This window comes from Schistocerca piceifrons, chromosome X (genome assembly GCF_021461385.2).
Source record: "Schistocerca piceifrons isolate TAMUIC-IGC-003096 chromosome X, iqSchPice1.1, whole genome shotgun sequence".
NCBI lineage: Eukaryota > Metazoa > Arthropoda > Insecta > Orthoptera > Acrididae > Schistocerca > Schistocerca piceifrons.
In genome coordinates, this window is record NC_060149.1 from 287,820,940 (window position 1) to 287,839,105 (window position 18,166).

Here is an 18,166-nt window from a genome sequence, read left to right on the forward strand (position 1 = left end):
CAAGCAAAAATTATTTTTTAAATGCTAAACATTTTAAAGCAGCCTACATCCAGTAATTAAGTCTGCAAAACAACACAACAGCTGGAGTAACAGAGATAGTCTACAGAATACACAGAAACGGATCATACTTTCTACCTTGTATCAACAGCCAGTTTCTCTAAATGGCTCCTTCACACAAATGCCAGCACTGTTCTTTAATCAAAGCCGTAAGCAATTCCTTCATCATATTGAACAATGGAGATACATGAATGAATCCACATAAAATAAATCAGATAATATGGTTCACTCTTTAACTGTAAATCATATTTTGATTGGATTTTGTCAGATGTTGTACAGAAAATCATCCTCAGCACATTAAATACTTCATACAAGAGAATGTATGAAGAATGGCAACATCAGTTAATCATAACATATGTAAATCATTGGTGCATCTCTATCAAGTTAAAATTATCTCACAACAGCCATGATGTGATACGACACCAGAAAAATTTGAGTGCATTATATGCAATCAAACAACAAATTAAAAGACAAAATAAAACAACATGTGTATGGCTTCAGAAATAAAGACAGGGGAAGGGTGGAATTATCAAGTGTAGGCCTATACCATTTTCCTTTGAAGGTGAAAAGAGGGGTAGACTCGTTGTTCTCATAATAAGACTGGTAAAATTCTATTTCATACCATATATTTTCCTATTGCCATACCTATATGGCATCTCAGATAATGTTTATATCTTTCTACAAGCTATATTTCTTTACATCAACTAAACCTAGCATTTTGACCAACTTCTTCAAAATTTGTTTATAAGTCTCCCATGGTGTTAAATCTTTATTGGCCCCCTTATTGTACTTTCCAATGTATTTGGTATTGCTTATTCTTGGTGTATGTGTATTTCTCTCTACTCCCATTTTCTAAGATAACTACATGCCTCGCATGAACTTCCATCCATACACAGTACTACCACACTATAGTACATATAACAACAAGTAAACCTTTATCTCAACTTTTCCTTCTTCAGAAACCTCTGAGAAGAGACATCAATGTTCACTTTTTCACAACTTATGATTCACACTGTTTTATTCAATACCCCAACTTCAATAGGTTAGCACAAATTCCCAGCATTAAAATGATTGTCCAAGAACTACATGAAAAGAAGCCCCCCCCCCCCCCCTCTCTCTCTCTCTCTCTCTCTCTCTCTCTCTCTCTCTCTCTCTCACACACACACACACACACACACACACACACACACACACACGGAAACCACACGCCAGGGTACATGTTCTTCACATCTTCAGCACTGTATGAAGGAGCATGTCTGTTAAAAAACTGGCCTTAATGAGAGTAACGTTATTAAGTATAAAAAACATGGTGTCTTGTCAGTGACATTCATCCAATGTTAAGTCACCTTTTCCACATTTTGTGAAATCAGCAATTAAGTATAAAAAGCAAAGCACACCGGAAGTAACAGCCTTCCATTATAAGTCACACTCTCCACTTTTTGTGGAGTGACTAGGCTATTAAAATACACATTACAAATTCATAAAACATTTTGTACATTATCAAAATAATCAATTTTTCACACATATATGACTTGTTCCTTATAAATTTCATGAACACAATAACCAAACGTTTTATCACAGAGTAAAAAGAAACCATCAGTATAAAGTTGGTCCTTAGAAGGCAAACAATGCTCATAAGGTATTAACACGAATCTCTTTGGAATACAATATGACTTCAGATTTAAAACTATAACAAAAATAACAGGAATCACATCAGCATAAATAATCCCAATTTCTGGTAAGACTTAAAGAAATTTTATAAGCTTTGTCCATAAAGATAGAAAAGTTGAATTTTGGACATGTATCTCTGTAACAAATCTAGTCTGCTTTAGATTCTTATTAAATAAATAGTCTAGAATGAAGGACGATATTTTAAAAGAAAACAAGTTGCTTCAGAAGCAAGTTAACAACTTCATAATTTCTACAGCTTGTCCGTAAGTTACTCTGACTATTTCACATTCAGGACCACCACAACCCTATTTTTGCCATGGCATGGCTCAAAGTCAGCGAGACTCCAGGCTGTGCACAACACCCCGACCGCTAGCTTGCCGTTGTCTTGCAAGGAATGATTGCCCCTGTCCAGAACTGAGGGCTGCAATTCTGTGGTCTACAGCTGCACTTTGGAGAGTCAAACTCTGCAACAATGTAACAAATAAAATTAAGCACAAAGAAGAAACTACAAAATATATTTGTCATTAACTGATGCAAATGTATGGTTTAGTTGTAAAGAACATATTTCAAAGCTGACGAACACAGTGTTTAAAAAACAGTATGAGTACTTTTACTTTCATTACTTGACGTGGCTTGACGCTCGCATACCTGCAGATATACGGATACGAAATGGTACACGAATGACTTCACTGGTGATCACACTACTTACTGCAACAGGCCCTCCCTTCCCTTCCATTCACAAATGGTGCACTGGAAGAATGATTGTACAGCTCCGTAGCTTAACAAGCTAGCATACCATGGGAAGCAATGTCGCTGATTCTATTGTAATGTGTGTATTGGCCCGGATAAAACTACAGTGAATATAGTAAACAGAGAGAAACAGACAGACTGGTCATAAGACAAAGTATTACTATCAACAATTTAAAACAGATGCCAATAAAGACATTTACCTCATCGGTATACACTCATAGTGGATTTAGAGAACATTGTAGCATTAAGTACTGCACATTGCATACAGTATTTCTCAAATGTTGTATTATACAAACAAATTACTTGTGAAACAAATCTTGTGGATACTAGCAATAACTACTTCCTCAGTCCTGTGCATTACAAATACTTAGCCAATCAAGTTTCATTAAGTACTGCAAAGCAACAGAACATCACATATGTAATGACGCATTTGACGATTTTTTGTTTGACCTCAGCTTTTGTTCCATGCTACTTTGATAAAATTTCGTCCCACTCATTTGCAGATTGGATATTAAAAATTTTTTTTTACATATACAGTAACCTGTGCAATTTTCTCAATACCTTTATATGGAAACAATCTTTCATTTTATGGCTAATTCCCATCTCTTTACTTTGTTTACATTATAAATTCAGTTCTAAAACCAAAGCTTTGTCACTGTAAAGTCTGTCATACAACAGAAACATCAATGGCATGATTTTTGTTCCTCTCTTCACCATGCTGTACCTCTATGTACCTCCATCCACAAGCTTTTCACTGTGATAACAGCAGAAGCCATTACACTACACATTAAACCTTCAAATAGTGGACATCAACTTGCAAACTTTTGTTAGTTTTCGCGAGCCACATTTACACTTCCAGCTAGCTTGTTGACAATGTATCACCAAAATGATTATCAAGTTATAGTTACTCCACGGAAGTCAGTAATGCAGAGAGCATGGAGAATACAAGGTGTTATAAAAAGGTACGGCCAAACTTTCAGGAAACATTCCTCACACACAAATAAAGAAAAGATGTTATGTGGATATGTGTCCGGAAACGCTTAATTTCCATGTTAGAGCTCATTTTAGTTTCGTCAGTATGTACTGTACTTCCTCGATTCACCACCAGTTGGCCCAATTGAAGGAAGGTAATGTTGACTTCGGTGCTTGTGTTGACATGCGACTCATTGCTCTACAGTACTAGCATCAAGCACATCAGTACGTAGCATCAACAGGCTAGTGTTCATAACGAACGTGGTTTTGCAGTCAGTGCAATGTTTACAAATGCGGAGTTGGTAGCTGCCCATTTCATGTAGGGATTAGCATGGGGAAATAGCCGTGGCACGGTACGTTTGTATCAAGACAGATTTCCAGAACAAAGGTGTCCCGACAGGAAGATGTTCAAAGCAACTGATTGGCGTCTTAGGGAGCACGGAACATTCCAGCCTATGACTCGCGACTGGGGAAGACCTAGAACGACGAGGACACCTGTAATGGACGAGGCAATTCTTCGTGCAGTTGATGATAACCCTAATGTCAGTGCAGAGAAGTTGCTGCTGTACAAGGTAACATTGACCATGTCACTGTATGGAGAGTGCTACAGGAGAACCAGTTGTTTCCGTACCATGTACAACGTGTGCAGGCACTATCAGCAGCTGATTGGCCTCCACGGGTACACTTCTGCAAATGGTTCATCCAACAATATGTCAATCCTCATTTCAGGGCAAATGTTCTCTTTACAGATGAGGCTTCATTCAAACATGATCAAATTGTAAATTTTCACAATCAACATGTGTGGGCTGACGAGAATCCACACGCAACTGTGCAATCACGTCATCAACACAGATTTTCTGTGAACGTTTGGGCAGGCATTGTTGGTGATGTCTTGATTGGGCCCCATGTTCTTCCACCTACGCTCAATGGAGCATGTTATCATGATTTCATACAGGATACTCTACCTGTGCTGCTAGAACATGTGCCTTTACAAGTACGACACAACATGTGGTTCATGCATGATGGAGCTCCTGCACATTTCAGTCGAAGTGTTCGTACGCTTCTCAACAACAGATTCGGGGACCGATGGATTGGTAGAGGTGGACCAATTCCATGGGCTCCACGCTCTCCTGACCTCAACCCTCTTGACTTTCATTTATGGGAGCATTTGGAAGCTCTTGTCTACGCAACCCCGGTACCAAATGTAGAGACTCTTCGTGCTCGTATTGTGGATGGCCGTGATACAATACGCCATTCTCCAGGGCTGCATCAGCGCATCAGGGATTCCATGCGACGGAGTGTGGATGCATGTATCCTCGCTAACGGAGGACATTTTGAACATTTCCTGTAACAAAGTGTTTGAAGTCACGCTGGTACGTTCTGTTGCTGTGTGTTTCCATTCCATGATTAATGTGATTTGAAGAGAAATAATAAAATGAGCTCTAACATGGAAAGTAAGCGTTTCCGGACACATGTCCGCATAACATGTTTTCTTTCTTTGTGTGTGAGGAATGTTTCCTGAAAGTTTGGCCGTACCTTTTTGTAACACCCTGTATATATGTTACCTTCCAGGCCAGTTCTTTCACATAGGAAAACTGACTGATTTATCTGGACTAACCATAATGAGATGATCATCTGGTGATCATGTAAAGCAAGAAAACTGGTGGTGTAAATATCCATCACTGATCATGCGGCTCATAAAACTCTTTAGGGTACCATGGATAGCATTGTTGGGAGGCTCATAACTTGCCTTCATTGATTCAGGGAAGCCTTGGAAAAACCTAACCATAGGTGAGCAGATGGGGATTTCAACCATGAATGTGAGTTCATCACACAAGTTCAAAACTTCAAGTATCTAGGTGAAATAACTGGAAACACTAGCAATAAAAAAGTAGCTAACAAAAAACCCACAGAAAAAATGTGTAAAGCCTACACAATTATCTGAAATATGGACAACAAGAAATCACTGTCCAATAAAGCAAAACTTTGTCACTAATACACAGTTACTCTTACACAAGCATTCTACACAACAGAGAGATCATCATTAACTACTACATCAAGAAAACAGGATGACAAATACAAAGAAAAATATTTGGACCAAAGTTCCAGATGTTATCTGGATGTGCAGAACCTTAGAAGAACTATATTCCATGACTGAGTGGTTCATCTCACTTGCATAGAAATGATGTATGAAATTCTACACACTATTTCTGTGGCATTTAATAAGTTTTATGTATACTCTAGGTGGTGCCAAATATGATTGCAAATCAACTACACTAAGCCAAGCATGTGGTTAGAAAAGCTGAAATTTCTGAGCTGAAGATCAATCAGGACTGTCAGTTTTATTACTGTAATGACCACTAGCTGTGTCACACACCACGGCAAGCTTAATAATACTGGAATGTAGCACAATCACGCATATGAGGTTCTGCACATGTGAGCTGTTATTTTGTTAGCTGTTTGTGTAACCAACATGGAGCATAACGATCAACTCATTGAAACTTCCAGTAGCTTCTGTGCTCATGTCAACTATCAGGTAAAGTGAAAAAATAATCTAAAATGTAATAATTATGATGTATTTATCATGAGGACTTATGGAACACATTTTTTCAAGTAGGTACTTTATGTAAGTTATTACATATTCATTGACTCTTACTCAATAAAGGAGAGAACTATTAGACAGAAAACTGTGTGTCTTTATCAGTGTTATCTGTGTTTTCAAAAATTTCAAAAGGTAATCTACCAATTACTTTCAGCACAAATTACTGAAAAATGCAGTTAGGTTTTAGAAATAGCTCTTCTGTTAACTAAGCAAAATATTTTTTCTAGCACAAAATATTGGATAGTAAAAAAAAAAAAAAAAAGCCAGCAACATAACAAAATCTCTTGACTGACTGAACAACAGCATACTACTAACTCAAACCTGGCTAAGATCTGTGCTCTCAGCATGCACTTGCATTCTGGGAGTGCAGCCAAGTCTGCTTAGCATTACAGATTCACCCACCATTGTGCTACTCCAAAGAATTGTGCAAGTGGGACAGCTACGTGCCAAAGACTGCACAAGCAGGAAACATTTGAAAATATGTTTGCAACACAATTGCTGCATTTATGTGAGACAACTTCTGGACGATGAAAATTAAATTTCCAAAACTGTTTTTCCCTGTCATGTTTACATGTTTAGGCATGAAGTAGTTTGGCTAGACATGGCTGAATGTTAGTTTTATGATAATCAGTTGTTTGACACAACTGGCCTCTGTAAATCAGCTGTTCTGGTTTCTAATTTAGTCAGCACAAAGCCTGTGTCTCTTCAATTAAATATCAGCATTAGTCAACTTTGTCGCCAGTCTAGTATTTCTACTTCTAGTTAAATGGACAAAAAGCCAATCTGTGGTGTCACCGCCAGACACCACACTTGCTAGGTGGTAAATTAAATCGGCCGCGGTCCATTTAGTACATGTCGGACCCGCGTGTCGCCACTGTGTGATCGCAGACCTAGCGCCACCACAAGGCAGGTCTCGTGATACGGACAAGCACTCGCCCCAGTTGTACGACGACATTGCTAGCGACAATACGGACGAAGCCTTCCTCTCATCTGCCGAGAGACAGTTAGAATAGCCTTCTGCTAAGTCCATGGCTACAACCTAGCAAGGCGCCAATTGTAACAGTGCATGTATCTTACGAGTCGCATTTGTATAGTCAAGAGAGATGTATCACAAGGATCAGTAAAGTTAAGTACAAAGCAGCTACGTAATTTTCTTGCTACCATTCAGTAGTTATCCTGTTCCAGACTTGACGCCTGTCGGCGTGTGTGTACGCGTGCCTTTCTTTCGGCTACCTCAAGTGGCGTAACAGTCTTGTTACGTCACTACAGATTGGTGACGAGGCTTCAAGGAAACGTGTTTTTTCTGATTGCTCTGATTTATTTGTGTCATGGCTTCGCCACATTCTCCAGATGTACCGTCCGAATTTTATCGCTTGCAGAATCAGCAGATGCAGGCGTTATTGGATGCCCTGGGACAGCTCGTCCAGGGTCAACGTGCCACTCAAACCGATGCGGCCGCCGCCGCTTCACCGGTACCGCAGCCACAACCTGCCGTTGCACCACCATTTCGAAGTTTTGATGAAACCCACGAGACTTGGCGGGAATGGTCCCGCCAGTTTGCCTTCCACCTCGCCGCCTACAGAATTCAAGGTAATGAGCGGCAGCCGTTTTTGCTTTCTTGTGTCGGTGTGTCCACCTACCGTGTGATAGTGAAATTGTTTCCCCGACGCGACGTAGCAACTCTGTCCTACGAGGAAATTTTGTCTGCTTTAGATGCCTATTTCAAAGAAACAGTTAATGTGGTTGCAAAACGGTATACGTTTTTTCGTACAAAACGTACGGCCGGTCAAACTAATAGGGAGTGGGTAGCAACATTGCAAGGACTTACTAGGGACTGTGCCTTTGACTGTGATTGTGGTCTTTCTTATTCAGATACAATGGTGCGTGATGCAATTGCACAGAACGTTTCTGATGTTCGCATACGGGAGCACATTTTGAAACTAGTTAATCCCTCCCTTCAACAAGTGATAGACATATTGGATAGATAAGACACACTTGACTGTGCTCAGGAATATTTTGAAACTTCGCCAGCAGTGTGTAACATTAACCGGCCCGCTGGGCGAGCTGCGCGGCCCGGTCAACTGCCCTCGAGCAAACAAACGCAGCTGCCGCCGCGCTATAAGCCACGTGTGCCGCGCCAGCCCACAAATGCAGTGAAATCATGCCCGCGGTGTGCTACTAGACATTCGCGTGAACATTGCCCGTCACGCCAAGCTATTTGCTTTTTCTGTAATAGGAAAGGACATGTTCAAAGTGTTTGCCAGAAAAAGCTCCGATCAGACAATCACAATCATTCCAGGCCCTTTGCTTCGCGCCGGAATCGAACCAAGGACACTCAGGATCGTGGACCTTCGCCCATGGACATTCATGTAGTTCATTCCACTTCGTCCAGTGCCACTTTCTCTAACAGTGACTGTGTTCGTCCCACAAAAACTGTGCGTCGACGTCGCCGGAAATCACGTCAATTAGCAAGTGATTCTGTACCAGTGTCTATTCAAATTGCACAAAACAGTCGCTCTTGTCGTCAGCAGGACAATAAACTTTTTGTGGACTTAGACTTTGAAGGCAAAGTGATCCCATTCCAGCTCGATACCGAAGCTGCAGTTTCATTGCTCAATCATGACACGTACAAACAACTGGGCGCACCTCCGTTGCGTGCCGCAAATGTTCAGTTAAAAAGTTATTCCGGACAGACAATTCCTGTGTTAGGACAGTGCACTCTTTTTGCAACATATAAAGGACAAACAAACCTTGTGTCGTTTTACGTTCTTCGTTCTTCTTCTGCAGTGAACTTGTTTGGCTTAGATTTATTTCAGTTGCTTAACATGTCTATTGTAAATCAGGTGCTATCAGTGAATCAAACTGTGCCTACAGACAGTGTTTCTAGTGTATGTGCAGAATTTGCAGACATTTTTGCACCGGGCTTAGGTTGCGCTAAAAACTATGAAGCACAATTGGAACTGAAGGTCAACGCGCAACCGAAATTTTTCAGAGCGCGCAATGTTCCTCACGCATTGCGTCATGAGGTCGCAAGAACATTGAACAATGTAGAATCACAAGGTGTGAGTGAATGTGCGCAATGCCTCTTCTCTTTCAGCTCCGCTTCATCGCGTACGCCGTGCAGGTGTTCCGTTTCTCTGGACGACGGAATGCGAACGCGCCTTTCGCCAGTTGAAATCGGCGTTGCTTTCTAATACTTGCCTCACGCCTTTCGATCCCCGGAAACCGCTTTTGTTGATGGTAGATGCATCGGATTTCGGGATCGGTGCTGTGCTTGCGCACAAAGTTGGCTCCCATGATCGCCCTATTGCCTTTGCGTCCAAATTGCTCTCGTCTGCGCAAAGAAATTACTCCCAGATAGAGAAAGAAGCTTTGGCTCTCGTGTTTGGTGTTACTAAGTTCCACGATTTCTTGTATGGTCGTCATTTTACCATCATCACAGACCACAAACCTTTGACATCGCTTTTTCATCCGAACAAGCCTGTACCTCCGCGTACAGCGCAGAAATTCATTCGCTGGTCTATTTTCCTCTCGCAGTACCGCTACGATATCTTGTATCGGTCCACTGCTCAGCACGGAAACGCCGATGCGTTGTCCCGTTTGCCGGTTGCTGAGGATAAAGCATTCGATTCTTCCGAACTTGCTTGCATGTTCATTGATTCGGAAACCGATGAAGTGGTCGAATCGTTTCCGATCGATTTTCGTCATGTAGCTACAGCCACGGCTGCTGACCCTGTCCTTGCTACTGTTTTACGTTTTGTTGCTACGCAATGGCCTTTGTCAAAGTCTCGGATCGCGGATCCGTTGGTTCGCCGATTTTTTGCTCACAAGGAGAGACTTTTTGTTCGACGTGGTGTTTTGTTGTTGCGTTCTGATAATGATCAGTCCAGAGTCGTGGTCCCACGTTCGTTACAGTCCTCTGTTTTACGGCTTCTTCACCAAGGACATTGGGGTATAGTGCGAACGAAACAACTTGCTCGTCAGCACTGTACTTGGTTCGGAATCGATGCTGCGATTACGACTATGTGTTCTTCTTGCATAGCGTGTGCCGAACAACAATCCGCACCGCCGCGGAAAGTCTTTGCTTGGCCAAAAGCCACTTCCCCTTGGCAACGCTTGCACATTGATTTTGCTGGTCCATTCTGGAATGCTCGATGGTTGGTTCTGGTCGACGCCTTCAGTAATTTTCCTTTTGTTGTCCGGATGTCTTCCACGACGTCCTCCGCCACCATCCAAGCGTTGTCTGCTATCTTTTGCATTGAAGGCCTTCCGCAGACTATTGTTTCCAACAATGGCCCACAATTCATGTCCGCAGAATTTCAGTCATTCTGCCAGGCCAATGGTATTCAACATCTGACATCCGCGCCGTTTTCGCCTCAGTCAAACGGTGCCGCTGAATGATTGGTCCGGACTTTCAAGTCACAGATGTTAAAGTTGAAAGAGTCGCATTCTCGGGAGGACGCATTGTTGCTCTTTTTGTCTTCGTATCGCTCTCAGCCCCGAGATGGTCGCTCGCCGGCTGAGTTGCTCCATGGTCGTCCTCATCGCACCTTGATGTCTTTGCTGCATCCGCCGCATCAGGTTCCTGTGCAGCGGCAGACTCCTGCTTTTGTTCCAGGCGACGTTGTATTTTATCGCAACTATCGAGGTTCACGGCGTTGGCTCGCAGGGCGCATCCTTCGCTGCCTCGGCCGCGCGATGTATTTGGTTTTGGGGGCCTCTGGTGAGGTGCGTCGGCATCTCAATCAGCTGCGCCTCTGTCGTCGCACGGGTTCTGCCGCTCCCCATCTGCTTTCAGCGACGGTGCCGTCCGGTCAGCGCCCTGGGGACCCATCTACTGGCTCGCCTCATCCCCAGGTGTTACCGACGATGCCTTCCATTTTGCCCCATGGCGACGCGCCGCCGCCGCAGCCGCCGTCGCAGCCGCCGTCGCCTGTTCTCCCGCCGACGCCGCCCGCATTCGACGCTTTGCTGCAGCCGCCAAGCGCCTCCCAGGGTCACGCGCCGCCGATCGCTTCCCGTGACTAGCTGTCCTCCGCCATGGACCTCTCGCCTGCTCCGGACCACATGACGTCATCGCGCGTCGGCTACCCCGACGCAATGGAGGTCGACACTTCGGCCCCTCCTGTCTCTTTACAGGCGCATACACCGCATGTTGACGTGCACCCTGGACTAGGTTTTCAGGCGTTTCCTAGCTCCCCTCGGACCGAATGGCCGGGTGCGGGTGGCACAGCCTCGCCTGTTGTTAGGCTCCCCACCTCATCGCATACGTCAACATGGGGTCCTCCCCACGGCGGGCGGAAGCCTTATCTCACGACCGTTCGCCGATTTGCGGGGGAGGAATGTGGTGTCACCGCCAGACACCACACTTGCTAGGTGGTAGATTAAATCGGCCGCGGTCCATTTAGTACATGTCGGACCCGCGTGTCGCCACTGTGTGATCGCAGACCTAGCGCCACCACAAGGCAGGTCTCGTGATACGGACAAGCACTCGCCCCAGTTGTACGACGACATTGCTAGCGACAATACGGACGAAGCCTTCCTCTCATTTGCCGAGAGACAGTTAGAATAGCCTTCTGCTAAGTCCATGGCTACTACCTAGCAAGGCGCCAATTGTAACAGTGCATGTATCTTACGAGTCGCATTTGTATAGTCAAGAGAGATGTATCACAAGGATCAGTAAAGTTAAGTATAAAGCAGCTACGTAATTTTCTTGCTACCATTCAATAGTTATCCTGTTCCAGACTTGACGCCCGTCGGCGTGTGTGTACGCGTGCCTTTCTTTCGGCTACCTCAAGTGGCGTAACAGTCTTGTTACGTCACTACACAATCTGTCCAGATTATCTAAAAAGTTTTAAAAACAAGACATAACCTGACAACCAAAGCAAGTATCAAAAATGGTTGAGAGTTTACATGGGAGCAAAAATTAACTGTGGAAGAGGAAATTTGGCAGCTAGAACTACATTTCCGAATCAATGCTAGAGTATTTACTTGACCAACCCTTAACTCAGTTTTATCCCTAAGGGCTACCTTCTTTTCATCCAGCACTCACTCTCATTCACCAGAAGACAAGTGCGTCATATCGTCCTTGTGGCTGGTGCAGTAATGTCTTTCCAAAGCATGTTTTTTTGCATGCTCATAACAGGGCAATGGCATATTAAGCAAATTTGCATATCCTTCAAATAATACAAAACTGTAAAGTAATTCCAGTTCCGAACTGAATGATATGGTACTCAACTTTTTTTTTTTTTTGAATAGTGTGTAGACACCACAGTATTTCTGTGGGAGAATGTAAACTGAATTGAACACAATTGGGTATGACAAGTTGATGACTCTTTTGCTCTAGCAGCATTTGGCTGCAACGTCCTTTTCCTCCTCAGCCCATGGCCCCATTCAATGCTGTGCTATGAGAGCTAGAAATGAGTGCAGCCAGATGACTTGTGAACACAGGCACGGTTTGGCCAGGCCTGTGCTAAATAAATGAAAACGCCATTGAAGTACGTTAAAATAATATGCTAGCAAATGACTGAGGTAATTGTAACATGTGGTGATTCTGCTTGCCTTCAACGCTATTACACAACTCAAAACTATCTTATTAGCTAATGATACACTCATACATATACCTACAAATTCAGGTCAGGAATTGAAAAGCAGCAATTCATACTGCGGAGAGGAGTAACTATTGGTTGTCATCTAATAGGCTGACACTTATCAGCAGTAAGAAACAGTTTATTACACACAATTCTCTTCATCTACATATAGACCTACATGACTGCTCTGCATTTCACACTTAAATAGCTTCGCAGAGGGCTCAAAGAACCACTTTCAGAATATTTTTCAACTGTTCCACTCTTGAACAGCACATGGGAAAAATGAAAACCTCAATCTTTCTGGGCAAGCTCCAATTTCTCTTATTTTATTATGATGGTCATTTCTGTCACTGGAAGTGGGAGTACATTCAGAGAAGAAAGTTACTGACTGAAATTTCATTAAAAGATCTTGCCACAGCGAAAAATGGCTTTGTTTCAATGATTGATACACCAAGTTGTGTATCATATCTGAGGCACTCTCTTCCCTATTTTGTGATAATATAAAGTGAGCTGCCTTTCTCTGAACTTTTTCAATGTCCCCCCTTGGTTTTATTTATTAAGGGTCCCATAGTGAGCAACAGTTCTTTAGAAGAGGATGGACAAACACAGTGTAGGCAATCTCTTTATTAGATTTGTTGCATCTTCTAAGTGTGCTGCCAATTAACGCAGTCTTTGGCTCACCTTCCCCATAATATTTTCTATGCTGTTGCTAAAATTTAAGTTATTTGTAATTGTAATCCTTTTGTGTTTAGTGGAATCAAAAACCTTTAAATTTGTATTATTTTTCATGTAGCAGTCATTTAACAGAACTTTATTAAGACACACATGGATGACCTCTCACTTTTTATTGTTTGGGTACAATTGCCACTCTTTGCACCATGCAGATATCTTGTCTACATAATTTTATAATTCATACTGTCAACTTTACTAGATGGTACATGGCAGCATTGTGCACAAACAATGTAAGAGGGTTGCTGAGATTGTTTCCTAAACTATTCACAGTGACAATTTTCTTGCAATTGTAGCATAGTTAGTGAAACACAGAAGACTTAATTTCTTGGACTGAGAGTCAGTGAAAGCTCTTGTCTAAGGAACATATTTATGACCTCCTGCATAGATTGAAGATGGCTATTTTTTTCCAATTTGACTGTTGTCCACAGTCAGCATCTGTGACATACAGGGTCAGCAAAATAAAACTAGCCCGGAAAATATTTACAATGAGACTAACGAGCGAGTTAATAGACATCACAGAAAATGATGGAAATGGACACCACTGACACTGAGGCAGCACAGTGATTGATTTATAAAACTGTGAGAGACACATAGCAGCTCTACTGGAGGGAGAGCAACAATAGTGTTTTCAGTATGCTGCTGTAGCTTTTCCAATGTGTTAGGATTAATAAGTGCATCTAACCCTTCAATTTGCCTGAGGATTATTTGAGTACACCTGACCCTTCAATTTGCTTAAGAGGTAAAAATCACAGGGAAAGAGATCAGGTGATCAAAGTGGCCAGGAGATTGCACTGCCTCTGCTGATTGTCCGCTCTTCACCGAACACATCATGCATTCATGACAAGGTCGTACTGTTGCTCCATCTTGCTGAAATATCCATACTCTTTCATACATGTATTACACAGTTTCTGAACATTATAGTTAGAGTTAACAGTTTGGTGTCACGGGGATTTTATGATGTATAATGGTGCCTTTTCAGTGACTTCACATACCCTGACAGGCTGTACAGGTGTAATCTGATGAAATACAAAACTGAGAATCCAAAAGTCCTGATTCCACTTCACTCAGAAACCACCAGCATAACTCAACGTGCAAAAGTTTGTCTGGACACTATACCTAACGCACAACAGCAGATTTGTAAGGATACTGATGGAAATCCTTTATGATGTTTTGACATGACAAGTTCTTAATTGCCACTTGCACAGATAAATGACACTGAGATTTCATTGGACTTTGTTTCTTGGACTTTGTTTCGTGCTTTCCTTCACTCAAGCAATGTTTTTTGTTGTTCAAACTTGTTGTGAATAATCACAGTTTTTATTCACTACAAAGCCGGTCTTATGCAGTTTTGCCATTAACTTTTGCATTGCAGACTTTGCTGGAGGTTTTACCAAAATTCTTCCAATTTTAAACTCATGCACAAAAAGTTCCCGGCACATTTTTGACGAATTGTGCTTCACATAACAATCTACCATGGGACAGAGAGCATTCAGAAGATATGCATGCGCAGACGTATGACAGTAGCCGACTGGTGCATCAAAATCGTGGCTTCCATCATTTTCTGTGATGGACAGTTCTATTTGCTGACAACAGTCACTTCCATGCCAGACTCATAAATATTTTATGTATAACACAGGTTATTTACTTTGGATGTTTTAATTAATTTGTGATACATAGGAAAAATTATCTCAGCTCCCAGGCAAAAAAAATATATTTTAATCCCAAAATTGAGCTCTCTGGACCACAAATAATGTTAATTCTTGATGCCACTGTAGACCTTTAATTAACATGCTGAGTATTCTAACACTAGCACCACAGTTCATCAACTCACTTGTAAGATTCATGTTTGACAACACGAACTTGTTTAAAATGATATATCATTCTTTCAATGAACACAAAACAGAGGACTCATCTTCATATGGTGTGTACATCCTTAATTACTGTTCGAAAAATGTGAAACACTTCTCACCATACACTGTCTGTAAGTTTCCATGTGTATCAAAGTCTGGTAGTAGCAAATTTCAGGTTTATAAACCCAAGTTGGAGATATTCCTCCTGACAAACTCAATCTATTTCTTGCAGGAATCCTTTAGGTTTTCTAGTTGTGTTACAGGGATGTAATTCAATGAAGTGAATGGACCAGCAGACAATATTGTTCATATATCAGGACTTATTAGGGTCAGCTTGTTTGGTTTGTTGTAATTTTAAGACATTTAAATGCATTTTGAAGAGTGAAAACTGTAGGTTCCATTGACCTTGAAAGAGAAAAAGACTAAGGTTGTTAGGGGGACTTCGGTCATTCCTCTTTTAACACAGTACCCTTGCCCTCTTAGAACTTATGCAAGTGCTCTTTAACTTTAAGACAAAGGATTTTTGTCTCGTTCAGCCATCTTAACTTGGGCTTTGCCAAATACTTTCAGGAAAATTCCGATTCGTTCTTACTAACAGGCCATAACATGGTTATTATTAGTAGTAGTGTTATTGTTTTCATTCTACATTTACTTATGGTTTTTTTTTATGTTATTCTGCCCCCCATGAACCATGGACCTTGCCGTTGGTGGGGAGGCTCGCGTGCCTCAGCGATACAGATGGCTGTACCGTAGGTGCAACCACAACGGTGGGGTATCTGTTGAGAGGCCAGACAAACATGTGGTTCCTGAAGAGGGGCAGCAGCCTTTTCAGTAGTTGCAGGGGCAACAGTCTGGATGATTGACTGATCTGGCCTTGTAACATTAACCAAAACGGCCTTGCTGTGCTGGTACTGCGAACGGCTGAAAGCAAGGGGAAACTACAGCCGTAATTTTTCCCGAGGACATGCAGCTTTACTGTATGATTAAATGATGATGGCGTCCTCTTGGGTAAAATATTCCGGAGGTAAAATAGTCCCCCATTCGGATCTCCAGGCGGGGACTACTCAAGAGGACGTCGTTATCAGGAGAAAGAAAACTGGCATTCTATGGATCTGAGCGTGGAATGTCAGATCCCTTAATCGGGCAAGTAGGTTAGAAAATTTAAAAAGGGAAATGGATAGGTTAAAGTTAGATATAGTGGGAATAAGTGAAGTTCGGTGGCAGGAGGAACAAGACTTTTGGTCAGGTGATTACAGGGTTATAAATACAAAATCAAATAGGGGTAATGCAGGAGTAGGTTTAATAACGAATAAAAAAAATAGGAGTGCGAGTTAGCAGTTACAAACAGCATAGTGAACGCATTATTGTGGCCAAGATAGACACAAAGCCCATGCCTACTACAGTAGTACAAGTTTATATGCCAACTAGCTCTGTAGATGATGAAGAAATTGATGAAATGTATGACGAGATAAAAGAAATTATTCAGGTAGTGAAGGGAGATGAAAATTTAATAGTCATGGGTGACTGGAATTCGTCAGTAGGAAAAAAAAAGAGAAGGAAACATAGTAGGTGAATATGGATTGGGGGGAAGAAACGAAAGAGGAAGCCGCCTTGTAGAATTTTGCACAGAGCATAACTTAATCATAGCTAACACTTGGTTCAAGAATCATGAAAGAAGGTTGTATACCTGGAAGAATCCTGGAGATACTAAAAGGTATCAGATAGATTATATAATGGTAAGACAGAGATTTAGGAACCAGGTTTTAAATTGTAAGACATTTCCAGGGGCAGATGTGGATTCTGACCACAATCTATTGGTTATGAACTGCAGATTGAAACTGAAGAAACTGCAAAAACGCGGGAATTTAAGGAGATGGGACCTGGATAAACTGAAAGAACCAGAGGTTGTAGAGAGTTTCAGGGAGAGCATAAGGGAACAATTGACAGGAATGAGGGAAGAAATACAGTAGAAGAAGAATGGATAGCTCTGAGGGATGAAGTAGTGAAGGCAGCAGAGGATCAAGTAGGTAAAAAGACAAGGGCTAATAGAAATCCTTGGGTAACAGAAGAAATATTGAATTTAATTGATGAAAGGAGAAAATATAAAAATGCAGTAAATGAAGCAGGCAAAAAGGAATACAAACGTCTCAAAAATGAGATCGACAGGAAGTGCAAAATGGCTAAGCAGGGATGGCTAGAGGACAAATGTAAGGATGTAGAGGCTTGTCTCACTAGGGGTAAGATAGATACTGCCTACAGGAAAATTAAAGAGACCTTTGGAGAGAAGAGAACCACTTGTATGAATATCAAGAGCTCAGATGGAAACCCAGTTCTAAGCAAAGAAGGGAAAGCAGAAAGGTGGAAGGAGTATATAGAGGGTTTATACAAGGGCGATGTACTTGAGGACAATATTATGGAAATGGAAGAGGATGTAGATGAAGATGAAATGGGAGATAAGATACTGTGTGAAGAGTTTGACAGAGCACTGAAAGACCTGAGTCGAAACAAGGCCCCAGGAGTAGACAACATTCCATTAGTACTACTGATGGCCTTGGGAGAGCCAGTCATGACAAAACTCTACCATCTGGTGAGCAAGATGTATGAGACAGGCGAAATACCCACAGACTTCAAGAAGAATATAATAATTCCAATCCCAAAGAAAGCAGGTGTTGACAGATGTGAAAATTACCCAACTATCAGTTTAATAAGTCACAGCTGCAAAATACTAACGTGAATTCTTTACAGACGAATGGAAAAAGTGGTAGAAGCGGACCTCGGGGAAGATCAGTTTGGATTCGTAGAAATGTTGGAACACGTGAGGCAATACTAACCTTATGACTTATCTTAGAAGAAAGATTAAGAAAAGGCAAACCTACGTTTCTAGCATTCATAGACTTAGAGAAAGCTTTTGACAACGTTAACTGGAATACTCTCTTTCAAAT

The 18,166-nt window shown here is 41.9% G+C and overlaps 1 protein-coding gene across 1 annotated transcript in view; it reads right to left on the reverse strand.

Moving 5' to 3' along the window:
* Nucleotides 1-338: 338 nt before the first annotated feature.
* The window catches only part of LOC124722119 (protein Hook homolog 3-like), a 209,422-nt gene continuing 191,594 nt past the window's right edge, over nt 339-18,166 (reverse strand). Inside the window, exon 15 of the mRNA XM_047247325.1 lies at nt 339-2,192. Coding sequence (XP_047103281.1) covers nt 2,061-2,192 — 132 coding nt within the window. The 3' untranslated portion in view covers nt 339-2,060. The remainder of the gene's footprint in view (nt 2,193-18,166) is intronic.